Source organism: Temnothorax nylanderi, unplaced genomic scaffold (genome assembly GCF_030848795.1).
Source record: "Temnothorax nylanderi isolate EJ_2023f unplaced genomic scaffold, tnyl_v1.0 TNYL_tig0101_pilon, whole genome shotgun sequence".
Classification (NCBI taxonomy): Eukaryota; Metazoa; Arthropoda; class Insecta; order Hymenoptera; family Formicidae; genus Temnothorax; species Temnothorax nylanderi.
The window spans coordinates 387,409-401,853 of record NW_027249163.1 but is presented as its reverse complement, the minus strand read 5'-3'; the positions used below and the strand labels follow the sequence as shown (position 1 = coordinate 401,853).

At 36.3% G+C, this 14,445-nt stretch overlaps 1 protein-coding gene across 1 annotated transcript in view; it reads left to right on the top strand.

The window, feature by feature from the left end:
- Alpha-catr (alpha-catenin related) overlaps nucleotides 1–14,445 on the top strand; it is a 70,726-nt gene that overhangs the window by 13,802 nt on the left and 42,479 nt on the right. Inside the window, exon 2 of the mRNA XM_071711807.1 lies at nucleotides 12,000–12,189. Coding sequence (XP_071567908.1) covers nucleotides 12,000–12,189 — 190 coding nt within the window. The remainder of the gene's footprint in view (nucleotides 1–11,999; nucleotides 12,190–14,445) is intronic.

The window sequence follows — 14,445 nt, the reverse complement described above, 5'->3', positions numbered from 1 at the left end:
TCGAATGCTTAAAACTCTACACGTTATATTTACTGATAATAATATCAGTTTCATTAAGATTATTCAACGAGTTCATATTAGATAGCAACAATGTTCATATAGACATAAAAAATTAATAAATGCTTGCGTAATAAACATTTATAAGCACATCTTATTAACAATTAGATATAAACAACTTATATATCCGCAAATCTATTGCCCCGATATTTTTTCTCTTTCTCTCTCTCTCTCTCTCTCTCTCTTGTCCCTCTCTTCCTCTCTCACTATTCCTTGTGCGCAAATTTTTATAATAAGAATTCATGTTGACATAAAAAATTACCATCGACATTGTCTCTCGATTCCTATCAAACTCTCATTGAGAACAAGGTTCTCCCGCGCTTTTTAAGCAGCTAAAGAGGGGCAAAAAGTGAGCGTTCCCCTGGACGGTGCATCACGGAGCATGCAAAAACGCGACTCTATCGAGTCGCAAACAATGATCCCCAAGTCATTCCCGGCTGCCGTTTACGCACGAGGTCAGACAGAGCGTGTCGCACCAATCCGGGGATGACTAAGGTCGAAAATAAGACGACTCGGCTCGATGTCGGGCGTAAAAATTGAGATTTCGCGGGCGAAAGTACGGGGCTGCCGACGTATTGATTCTCGGTCGGTGGAGAGAGGCAGCAGCGCGCCTGTGCCCGGCAGCCGTTCATTCGTTCACGTACACCAAGAGCGAGAGCGAGAGTAGGAGCGAGAGGGTAACAGGCGGATTCGGGGTGGGAATACTAGTGCGAGAGCGAGACCGATTCACACAGCCGCACTCGTCGTTCCCCGTGGATCCTGCCACCGAGCACCGAGTCGCTGCTTCCGAGTCCAGTCTTCCCCTAGGCACTCGGCAGGTCGGTACCTGTTTCTCGAAGCCGACACGCGCTCCGTCATTCTCGCGCGCACACATACACAAGCATACATCCCTTACGTACGTCACTCGTCCTCATATATATAGATACATATATGCTCCTCTCACGGTTCAACCACTCACCCTTGCGAAACGGCGTCGCGTACTCGCGTACGGACACGTGTGCATAAGTGTGCGCACACGTATAAGTGATACGTGCACACAGATACACGCATATCCATTTTTCCTAAAAATCACACATATAACATATATACACACACACACACACACACACGCGCGCACAATATAACCCACACATCCACACAGCATCTACATATCCACACATACACACATGTCGCATCAGTAGTCGCGCAATCAACGATACGCGCGATACAGATAGATACGTGTTGCGGTGTACAAGTATGCACGCGAGCTAGAAGACAACGTCAGGAAAGAGCACCGAAAAACCGCGAGTATAGGTGGTGCATACGCACATCAGCGTTGCTCACATGTCGCCGCCCACACTGTGTACGCGCGCACGCGAGACACCAGCGGCGAGTCGTGCACCCCTAACGAGCGGTCGTCGTCATCGTTGACCGTCAATCACGCGTGCCGATCCGCGTGGGAGCAGATTCCTCGCATAGCCTAAACGATTGCCTGTAATCTTTCCGATCGGAAGGTCCTTCAATTTGTCGTAGATACACCTTTCGCGAGAAAGATCGGTCCGGCGAGTTCAATCCGAGTACACGAACGAGGATAACGATTATTGGAATACACTGGGTCCCGGAGCGCCACTTCGAGGAGTAAACTTTCGAGACTCGGAGTTTCCAACAGACGCCAAGGCGTCTTCGAGAGAAGTAACCCTATAGCGTCGAAACAGCGCGTCAACGATCATTTTAACGAGAGGACAAAACCAGAGCCTAAGAGAAAAAGATCGCGAGAAGGCGAGGATCAGCAACAATCCACTTTGCCGTCAACGGGTCATGCACCTCGTTGAGAAGGTGACGACGAACTTGCAAGAGCGAGCTCGGCTCGACACGGCGACCTCACTTGCTTGGAGACAAGTTCTGGACCTGTAGTAGCAGCCTAAACAACCAGTGATCTTCCTACAGATATATAGACAAATATATACATACATAAATACATATTGCACATACTTGACCGTCGTACGCGCGTCTATTTTTGTTGCCACCGTCGCGCGCCGCGCAAGAAAGCGGCTTAAGAGACGACGAAGTATAAAAGAGTTCCAAAATATCACTTGTTAAAGAGAACACGAGATTACCTGCACCAAGGAAAAAAAGAGAGAGAGAGAGAGAGAAAAAAGTAATATTTCTACATATAAGAGAAGAGCATATACATATCTTAACGACGTTGACGATTTATAGTATATTTTGATCATACGAAAAGCCGGAACGAAAAGTCGATGGCTAAGGAGAAGAGCAGAAAGAAGACGAAGATATAACCGAAAAAACAATCGTGACAGGCACAATAATAAACGACCTTAAAAACAGAATATAGTATAATTAACGATAGATTTAAAAAATTATAATAGTGCGATAAGACTAGAGACGGGGTCCCGGTGGATTCGTATCGTTGAAATTTTGTATGCCGGCGGTGTATTATCGACGAGGAAGCATGTACGAGGGTGGCATGGCTGGTGAACGACAGGTATGTTCCCGCAATGTAACGATCCACTGATATGCCGAGACTATCTAAAGTTTCATCATATCGGCTCCATCGAAAAAGAAATTTTTAAAAGTTTCCGTTGTCTTATTTACTACATGGATTACTAGCATACACGTAACACTAATGATTGTCGCATATAATGCCTATTATAAATGTGTGCTCTTTATGGATGCATCAGAGTTCTTACTTATTCCACATTTCAAATATTGCATTTAACATTTCAAGTCCGCTTTATGTCTCAGCTTACGTGACATATACCTACAAGTGTATTAAAGCGTAAGTTTATTGTATATGATGTATGTACCAATTTTCAAAACAAATTACATCACATTCCCTTAAATCCATCTAAATTATCATCTAAAATCCGTTTCAACGTATAAACCTTTTTATATACGTGAGAATAAAAAATAAATAAACGATAAATGAGAGAGAGGCTCTTTATTTATAACATTCTCAGAATAAATCAATATAATCTGATAAATATGGCATAATTCTAGTAAGAATTCGACCATTTAGAAAACTTTAGATATCTCTTCAGAATACAGCAAAATGGTAAACTCGGAAAAGCTTTAGGAAAATGCCAAATCTCCTTAGAAACCGGGAGAAACGTCATAAAGCTCTACCGAGAGAGTTACCATTTATCGCGTCCGTATAACCAAAAGCTGATTTGAAATTCTTTGTTTTGCCGTGGAAGTATAAAAAGAAGAAAATTAATGAACGTCCAGAAAGCCTTGAACAAAAGATATGAAACTGTGATTCACATTTTAAGTATGTATTTCTTTAATTTATTTTAAACACACAAATTTATTATCCCCAAGATTGCAGAGCAATTACTTTAGAAAGCAAGTCATAAAATATATATTCAATTATAAGTTTTAATTCAAATAAATAAAATGGCAAAAGGTCACATTCAGGACGTAAATAGATAAACGTATGATTGAAATAATTAAAACACAATTAATAGGAAATACAAAATATTTATCTTAATTGCGTTTAATTACGTTGAATCTTAAAAATTAACAAAAAAATATGTTTAAACCATTCTAAATTCAGTTAAGGGAATAACCACACATTTTGTATATTAATACACATTGATGTTTTCATACGCATGTAATATTATTCCTGTAAGGTATCACTCAGAGAAAGATGACTTGCCCGCAAAGGTTGAACTCATGTTAAAAGGATTCTTCGTTCTTCTATAATAGAAAATTTTACAAGAATAATATGCTAACCAAGCCAATGAATAATTATATTTCCTTCCGCGATGCTAATGTAATTTGCATAGAAACGTATAAATTCTACGAACGAATAAATTATATTCTACTTTTTCATTTGTACGATGTATCTACAAATAACGTGAAATAAATTTCCATTATGAAATAATTCAGCAATTCTAGCTCATTTTTTTACTAGTCGTGAAAATTGTAAATTGATTTGAAAACATTTTGAAAAATTCTAATTTCTGAAAATTATGTAAATATTTTCATTTTTTTTTTTTAATTAATAACCGATTAATTATTAACCCCGATTCTTTTAAGCTTATATTATCGTGAATGATTTATTCGATAAATATTACTTAAAAGTAGAGAACTATGAAAGAAGAACGAGAAGAAGGATATAAAAGCCATTAATCAGTATCAAGTTAACTGTGTAATGTTTTAAAAATCATTCCGGGTAGACTCTATAAGAATATAGCACAAACTAAACTTTAACAAAATCATACAGATAGAAGATAGGGTCTATAGGTGAAATTTTTACCATAAATCCTGATAGACTTCTCCATATGGAAAGAGCAGATTGTTGCATCTCAAAGTATTTGCGGTGAGATGGATTCGCGTTGTAATCGATTTTTCCCGGGGCTACACAGATATTTACGGTAAGCGCATTTATCTCTTACATAAAATATAGTCGTTGTATGCGTTAAATCGAAGAACGAAAGAGAAAAGTTCATGCGATTAAAATTGCACCTACTTCGATAGCAAGTGTAATTGAGCTTCACGAAATCTAAATTGAAATGGATGGACGGAAGAGAGTTAGACGAGCGCAAGAAACGTTCGAAAGAAAATTAGATTCCCGTAAATTCTTGATAACCATTCCAAATTCTCGTATCTATTTACACCTGTAACAATTTGTGATAATTTCTTCCAATTATGAGTTTTTCGCAAAAATTATATATATATATATATATATATATATATATCCTTCGTTAAAGAAAACTTGGTCTGCGTAATACATACTCCGAATATTTGTCTAGGAAGACCTCCTCTCGATGATCGGTTATTTTGCTCTAGCAGTATTATTTTAGACAAGAATTATTTCAAATAGAGAAGAGATTTCTTCTACCTCCTATTTCGTACACACACACACATACAACGCTATCGAACCCTTGAACCCTCTCATATTAGGAAGAATTCCCGGAGGAAATTACTCTTCCAGCATGATTCCGTATAGTATAAATGGTGAACTAAATATTTCAGCTCGATTTGTAGGCAAAGTCGAGAATGTCAAAATCTTCTTTTGACATTCAGCGACTTTATACAAATTTTTACATATTTCAGAAATTATAACAATATATTATATATTAAAACAGTTAATGTGACATCGTACCCAAAATGTAATATAAAGATATGTATTATAATTTAATATATTTTATCAATAAGTCATATTTTTTTATAACAGACAGTTGTAATAAAAGTATATAATAATATATTGAAATTTATAAAATAATTTTTATACTTCATACAAATTAATTTGAACGATCAGAGTTACATTTTCCGTCACGTTAATTATCCGCGTTTGAAAATATGCGTTGCGTTACTGACATGGATATTAAAAAAGTTGTGAAACGTCGGAAATAAAACCGTGTGACTTATCCGGAAAGCTCATCTACGTGCTTTATAATTTAAAGTCACGCAAGTCTATTAACACTTGTGTCAAGCTCACACGCTGCATGTGTCAGCCTAATCTTTTCACGATGATCGCGATGTTACAAATTTGTGTTCGCGTGATTCAACGATTTATTTACGATTTTAGTAAATTTTAACGTTACGTGCGACTTACGTAAAATACGTAATTAACTGTGGCATTCTATTTCTCTCGTAGTGGAAATCTGGTTTGCGTTACGTTTGCGTAGTCCATCGGAAACGAGTTACAAAGGGAGATTTATGCGCCATTCGCACGGCAGTAAAACGGCGGACGAGAAGTTCGTTTTTCTATCACAACAAAGCTCGCGGTCTTGAATAATTTTCAACGATTAAGAGCATGTCATTTGCAAAACGCATTTCTACCATTTGCCACAAACACGTCGCACTTTATTAACTCGATGTGCTCATTTCAAAACAGTACCTGAAGATCGTATGTATTAAGCGATGTACTGACGAAGACATCTTCAATAAACGCAACAAATTAATTCAAATTAATTGCAAAAGATAACTACGTAAAATTTCATGGAAAGATTATTTTAAGGCAAAGATATTTAATATATTTAACTACCAGATTTGAATAAAAAATAAATACTTAACAGTTTAAAACATTTACAGTATAAAGATTGTAATTATCCAGTTTGCTAAATAATTTTTAGAAGAAAAAAATCAATTTAGCAGATACGGGTCTGCTTAATTCTGGAGCGAACATCATATAATAAATATATCATGAAAATACTATTTAATCGAATAGCCTTCAACGACCGTTTCGAGGGAGGAAGGAAATCTCGTGGCATATCTATGGAATCGCCTGAAATCCAATCACGAATAAACGGATTACCAGGGCTTGCTCTATCTTTATTTATACAACAACATCGTTAACCGGGATGGGTTGCATGAAGAGGATTTTCATAAAATTAATGTATTCAGTTACGATGGAGGAAATCATATAGGACAAAGGATATACCTTTTGAGAATGTACAATATTTATATAACTTTATTTGAAATATAGAGTATCCTTCGATTTAGGAGATTGAAAAAAAAAGATGAAAAATAAGATATTGATTTTTGTAACAATGTTAGAGAAAGCAAGCCGTCAATTGTTAATTTTATACATTACAGATAAATTACTGAATATACACTGTTTAAAAAATTAGCGTAAGAAAACATAACAATAAAAAATATGTACGGTGCAAAGTACAATACATATATACTCGGTATAAGCACTCGCTAGTCTGGTCAATTTAATGCGTCACATCATGACGCATGTAAATTTTCTATAGCGATTTATCAAGTTCGTTCAACGAGCTAACATAAACTTCGTGTCAATGGAGCTAATGCTTTCGCCATGATTAATTATAGATATAAGCATCGGCGCGAAAAGCAAGCATTCCACCAACACAAATAAATATTCCTGTATGAGATTACAAGAAGTTGCAATTGTCGAGAGAAATCCGTGCAATGGCATTGATTTAAATAATTATCATAATTATCTAATATCAGTATCATATCAGTCAATGACAAACATTAATAACTATTTAAGTAAAATTCCTAAGCTTCATATGCAAGACAAAGAGAACATCAAAAAAACATCTTAAATATAATTAATACAGCAAACGTAAGTAATCAAAGAATATACTAACAAGATATATCTTGAATTTTGATTATCTCAATTCTGCAACAATCTCTGTATTAAATTTTCCGGAGATATTTCAATAACTGATTTTTAATTTCCGCATAGCTGCTACATGTTAACGGATTTATCTTCATTTCTCACAGTTCAACAAACCTCGATATGTACGTTACAGTGTTACTTTTGAAATAGAAACGATGGACTACTATAGTACAATGGCCGTTAGACAACTGTAACTGAATTCTCCAAATTAGCGCAGCTCTTTGTTCGGGACTCGTTTGTAACGGCCGATGTTACGCGCATACTTGGCGGATCAATTAGCGGACCATTCTAACTCGCATCGTGAAGCAAATTGGTCCGATAACCCGTTTCCATCGGTTTCCTAACTTTCGTTCGGCGATACCAAAAAATTTCTCTACATTCTACATCAACATAGCCGTCAGCTAATCCCCTATATAACCTAGAATATTTATTTTTTCTCCTTCAATTTTCTCACTCACGATTTAAAGTAGAATTTTCATTTATACTCTTCCCTGTGCCCCGGATTTCTTCATTCTTTCGACGTAATCTCCCTCTTCTGTCATGACGGAAAATTGGATCGAACTGATCGCGATTGGTCGAGAAATCCCATGCCTTTCGCTGTCATTTCGTCTGGTGCAGTTTATTCGGCAGTGAATCGAGAATCGTGGAAGAAGAAAATACGTCCTACCTTCGTTGTCGACTGTTGTAATTATATATGACTGTTATCGCTAGATAACTAAGATCGGTGTTTCCGAAATTCTTAACGAAGCACGTGTGTGCAGTGACTTGGAGAAGAAAAATTGGCACGTTTTCCTCTGAAAAATCTTTCGCACTCTTTTCGCACAGATTGCGCGACGTCAGCGTAATCATGTCGCTGATGTTTGCCGTCAATTTCAGTAGATTGAGCAATGAGCATTTTAAGAAATATCGAACTTAAAGAAACAGAACCTGTTTAAAAGCAAAGGAAGAGTCCAGGAGATAAATAAAACGAAAATTGTATCCTGCGTGGACGATGTGAGCTAAGAAAGAAATGGTGAAATGAGAAAACTCTAAGAAAGACGACCGTAGACGGAGTGAAAGCTCATGCATCTTTTATAAAGGTGCGGAGAGACTTAGTAACTACGCCGCGCGCCGCAAGTGAGTAATCGCATGTATGCTATTCTCTTTTCGAAGGAGAAAAGAAAAATAGTCGAAAGTATAAAGAAAAGTATAGTAAAAAGATAATGAGTTGAGACGAGATAACAAAACTTTAATTCGAGTGTCCATGATGAGAATTTTAAATCCCCTGATTAACACGGCTGCTGACCTTCTTCTTCTTTTCAGGGAGTTTTCGCAAAGAAAAAGTAAAGAAAATTCATAAAATTATCCTTAAGTCTTAAAATAAGTCAAATCTACTCATCGAATCTCATTCCCGCGATTCCTGCTCTTTGAGCATTTTAATTGAAATTTATTCGCGAGAAGCTCCTCTTTTTCTCTTTTATGCGGCACATTCGTTCAGGTCGGATGTTATTCTTTATGGATTACCCAAATGTTTTTCTGAGCAAAAGAAAAAACTTGCAAATACTATTGCTCGTGTATATTGTACTTTTTTTATCTTACAATTAGTAATGAATTAATCTTAAATTGACGGATCTTTCATAAAGAAGTAAAAAATAAAACATTAGGTTTTAAATATGATATGACCTCGAAAAATTCCGCTCGTCAACGCTTCCGAGTTAATTATTTAAAGTATTCTCGGTGACTTATATAGAGATGCCCATCCCTGCTAAACGAAGCGATATGCTGCCACCTGCTCAAGTCACAGCAGGTGGCGGCTCATCGCTCTCGCCGTATTATATAGTAGCGGCATTACCGCATTCGTATTCGCGAAGCTCCAATATTTCGTAAATAAAAGACATAACAAAGTAAAGAGATCGATCACAAACGAAAGTTCGTCTACTTCAAGTAAGCAATGCACCAAGTAAAATTACAAATATAAGCTGAGGCTTTCCCTAAACATCAACTATTAACATATCCACAATTATATTCTCTATCGGCATTGTTAATATGAACTGTGCATTATTGCGCTTAACGATTATTTAAATTAAAAATGCGCAGTGCCGAGCGTAATATGCCAGTCGTTTATGAATAATTTCATAATTCCGGTTATACGTCACACTGCAGTGTTAATGAACACGTGGGAATTGCTTAGCGTTATTTATTGGATTATCATGATAGCACAAATAAAATTTCTACATCGGGACAGGATATCGATATTTGATATACCTATGTATATACAGAAGCTTTTAACAGAATACAAAATATAACAAGAGAAATAATTTGGATTGTGTATTCTTTTCCGTAATAACTAGCAATAGCAGTAAAAAAATAAATATTTTGTTAAAATATAGATATTGTTTTCTTGTAGTCTACCATGACTAGTAAACGATGTCATTATTCCTCATCGAATTTTTCACGAATAGACGACACGTGATTATGCGTTAATAACGTCCTGATTATGTGTGAGACCGCAGTCGCAGGGTAAGTTATTTCCGCACGTCATAATGTCACGTATGGTCGTCGCGTATTAGAGCGATAAATTTACAAACCGCCCCCGTTACGGAACATAAGTTACAGTTGCGAGCTCTCGGTACAGTGTCACGAAGGATGGAAAATGCGTCAGGAAACGCTTCGCTACCGCGATGCGACATCGGAATTGATTGATGATATCTCGCGAGCTAAATATTCACCGGTGATATCGAAAATTCCGCGAATAGCTACGTAAGCCGAGAGATGAATCTCGCACATATGAAAGCGATTAACGGTATCGTCGATAGCACTCGGATCGATATCGCCAATAACCGCGCCAGGGACTTCATCCTTATTATTGTTAATACCAATGCAGGGAGCGAGAGATAAAAAAAAATATCATCGGCTTAAGCGTAATAATTTATATAATCTTAACGAAAAATGAGATACCGTGTCGACGAACACATAAATTCATGAACTTTCGGGAATTTTCATACAAGGCGACCGATTTTCCTACGAGAAGATAGTACTTCAATTATTCGTCGGTTACTCGCGGTTCGCTCGAGGAAATCCGTTGGAATTTCATCGTGAAAAATGGAGTTCCGTTCGACGGAAATTATACAAAGTTATATTGAACTTTGCACGAGATACTCGCAAGCGGCGCCCTTCGTTACTAATTCCTACTAACGACAAACGTGTCATTAAAATATAATGCGGTAAAAGTGAGACATCCTGTAAATGCACATTCTCTCTCTCTCTCTCTATCTATCTGTAAGTTTGTAATGTTATATTTATAAGAATGATATTGATACTTCGATTAATATGAAAATCATAAAAGTAAATTCTTGCCCAGGGACATTAAATATTTAAATTAATTGCAGTAATAGACGTATTGCAAAATAAAATTTCTACAGTTTTTTCGCATTTTAAAGAACATTCAAATAACAGCAGATCGTACGAGATGTATATATCGCATATCAAACACAATGTTTTTCTTTTTTTTTTTATTTGACCTGACGTTTTGTATCAACTGCACGACGGACAAATAAAAACATTCAAACGTCCATTGTGCATGGAAAAATATTTGCAGATTTCGGATAAATAATATCACAGTGATCGAATAAAATACATAATTGTATGCCTATCTTTTTTCTGACCAAAGTACTGTATTGCAATATTACTAATTTTTCGTACAAAAACGGGAGCAGAATATAATCTTTAAACAACCGTATAATTTATGAGTGCCACCGAAAACGTTTGCTCTTCCACTTATATCAGATGATTATCGGTGTAAGAGAAAAAAAAGTAGCAGTTAATCGATATTAGTTGCGCCAAATCGATATTGTTACAGACAAATTTTGACGTCATGCATTACAAACGTTAGATAATAAGGCATCAAAATATAGTTTTATCCCACGTAGCCATTCACGCTCCCGCGCATGCATGTGAATCAACACGCAACGAAGCTATGTCGTCACAGATATTTCTCTCATTTACATAAGACGATCGAATCGGAATGAATGGGATCGTTTACATGCGTGCAACTCTGTGTATATGTATGTGTACGCGTATGCATGTCTGCACGCATTCATCTCTCAGAACAATAGTCCGCGAGTTCGTCCCTTCGCTCCATGTTACATTACAGCCCGTATTCCTTTTTCCTCCTTCGACCGAGGCAGATATTTCTGAGAAGGACGGCGCGGCGCGGGCGCCGCGCACGAATGCATCATTTAATTGTGTGGAAAATGCAGTGTAGCCGCTACAGTTCGCGAATGCTCGAGGCACGTTACGTAGTTTTATGAAGCTACCACAAACTATGACGCAATTCTGCGCGCAACGCGAGCAGCGCGTCACCGCGGTCGCTATAGTCATGTACGACTGAAACAAATGTGTAATATGCCGTTAGCGGTATACGGACGAACTTGCTTTTGAAATCGCTCTGGATTAGACGAGACGACGACAACGTTAATTAAAACGAGGAATACATGGCACCAACAGCTCGAGATAGACTAATTTGTATCTACGAACATTCGATCCTTTTTGCATTAAATGCGAATTTGACTCACTCCATTTTCATTTATAATTTTTATTCATGTATACATATATTCACAACGTCTTATTTTATCTTATAAAGCATTAAATATTTCGAAGCGATAAGTTTTATGGTACGCAATCTTGGTATTTATTATTATGGCAACAAAATGCGGTTTAATCGGGTTTAATAAATATGAATCCAGAACCCTTTGAGGAAAAATCAAAACTCTTTATCAATTATATCGAAGTTCTAAAATGGAATTTTACACACATAGATGTTTCCGACTTCATTTTGTGCACTCACCAAAATGCAATATCTTTACAGATTTCCACGTTAATCTCACATAGAGAACGACCGCTATGCTCGGACCGGAGTTTGCGAGCGGTCGCCAGAGTCGGCCAGGCGGTAAATTTGGCGGTCGAGAGATTCGTGACCGTTGGCGAAACTATCGCAGACGACAACCCGGAGATCAAACAAGACATGTACGAGGCGTGCAAGGAAGCGAGAGTTGCGGGTAAGTGTAATATACTTATAATTGTGATAATGGACACGAAACTGACCTATAAACAGAAAAAGCCAAAATAACTTTACACAAGCTAACCTGATAAAATTAAAATACAATAAACCCTTCATAAATCGTTAGAGTCCCTTCGCAATCTAAAGATTTATAACAAGATTCTGCATACTTAGTCGTTTCTACATACTTAATTCTTAATAAATTAATGAATTTTGAATATGCTATATAACATTCGAATTACTTATACTTTGTCAGAAGATTTCCATTCGTAACAAAATATATTGCAACAATGTCAATATTTCTTACATTTTATTCAAAGTAAAGAAAAGTGATACTGTGAATTCCATTATAGAACAAACTAACGTAGGAATTCCATAGGTGAAAATTATGCAGTACGATATAAACGCAAATTCAATGCAAATGTTCTTGCGAATATTACGATAGTGCAGCATTAATCAAAAGTTAGAATAATACAAATATCCAATTGTACATTACAGAGTAAATTCGCATTAAAACTTGGGTATTTTGTACGCCAACATCGTGCATCTGTTGGAGATTATGTAAACAACTTTAGAATAGTGCAGTATTATCTAGTAAAAGAACAATACAATGCAGAAATTCGCAAAATTGTGCAGTATGAAAAGAAAATTCAGATTTTATTTTATTTTTAGCGCGCAATGTACTTTACTACAATAATAATTATTCAAGAAAATATGCAAAAAAATAACGCTTATTAAATTTAAAAATAACACACATACACAAGCAAACAATATTATAACAAAATTTCCATCTTGATAAATTTTATTACAATGATATAATTTGAAGTGCTTTAATACTTTCATCCAGATTATGTTTTATTAAAAACTTTGTATATTCTCCTTTGAGATTATCTTCTTCTCAAGAACAATTTGCATTATACTTGCACCAGTTTTTTTATCTCAATATTATCTCAAGCAGATAGATATTTCACCATTCCAATGTTTGGAATAATTATATTACTTCAGATAAACTCGCAATCGGACGATAAAGCTGCTCATGAATATAAAATCTTATCGCGTTGCAAAATCCTATAGCGTTATTTACAAGAATGTCTTATCCTCAGTTATTTACAAGAATATGTTATCCTCAGAATAAATAGAAAAATAATAAAGTAGAATAGTAGAACATACAACCATTTTTTGTTTTTTAACATTCTAAGTCGTATAAGCTTCAAGATCTTCGATTACGAACTATTCGTCAAATAGGTCATAAAAATCTGATTCGCGAAGATTTAAAAGGACGCATCGTGAATTACTCCAACGCTATTTTACGATTCGCGTTGCGCACGGAATGACCAATACTTATTCTTTTTAGCATGTAGTTTAGTATCTTATAGTCTATTCGCTGTTTAAGAATAGCGAGAGAAGAAAAGAGAGAGAAAGATAGATAGAAACACGCATGAACATGGGTTTTTAAATATTTCACACAACTACCGAACATTTTAGTATCATACATTCATGTAAAAATGGTGTTATTGTAAATCGTGGAATTACCGGACAAATTGTTTTAGCGTTGATGGAAAGAGTGAGAGCAAAAATATATTCAAATCCGACCGTTAAAAAAACAATCGTCACCCGTAAACATCGCGACGAAATGAAATAACTTGTGAGATTCGTTCCCTGTTATCAATGCCTATTCTGAATCGCGCGAAATATCCGTTTCGATGGATAACCATCGTCTCGATACGTACACGAATCATTAGACACAATAGACGATTAAACCGTACGGGATAGTAATCATTAATTGTTCGAAGTGTTATTGTAAATCGTGGAATTACCGGACAAATTGTATTAGCGTCGATGGAAAGAGTGAGAGCAAAAATATATTCAAATCCGACCGTTAAAAAAACAATCGTCGCCTGTAAATATCACGACGTAACAAAATAACTTGTGAGATTCATTCCTTGTTATCAACGCCTATTCTGAATCGCGCGAAATATCCGTTTCGATGGATAGTCATCGTCTCGATATGTTCACGAAACTCTAGACACAATTAAGAGACGGTTAAACCATACGGGATAGCAATCATTAATTGTTCGAAGTGATCGCGTTATTGTAAATCGCGGAATTACCGAGCAAATTATATTAACGTCGGTAGACGTGAGTGAGAGCAAAAATATATTAAATCCAACCGTTAAAAAGACAATCGTCGCGTGTAAGTATCGCGACGAAATGAAATAACTTGTGAGCCTCGTTCCCTGTTATCAACGCCTAT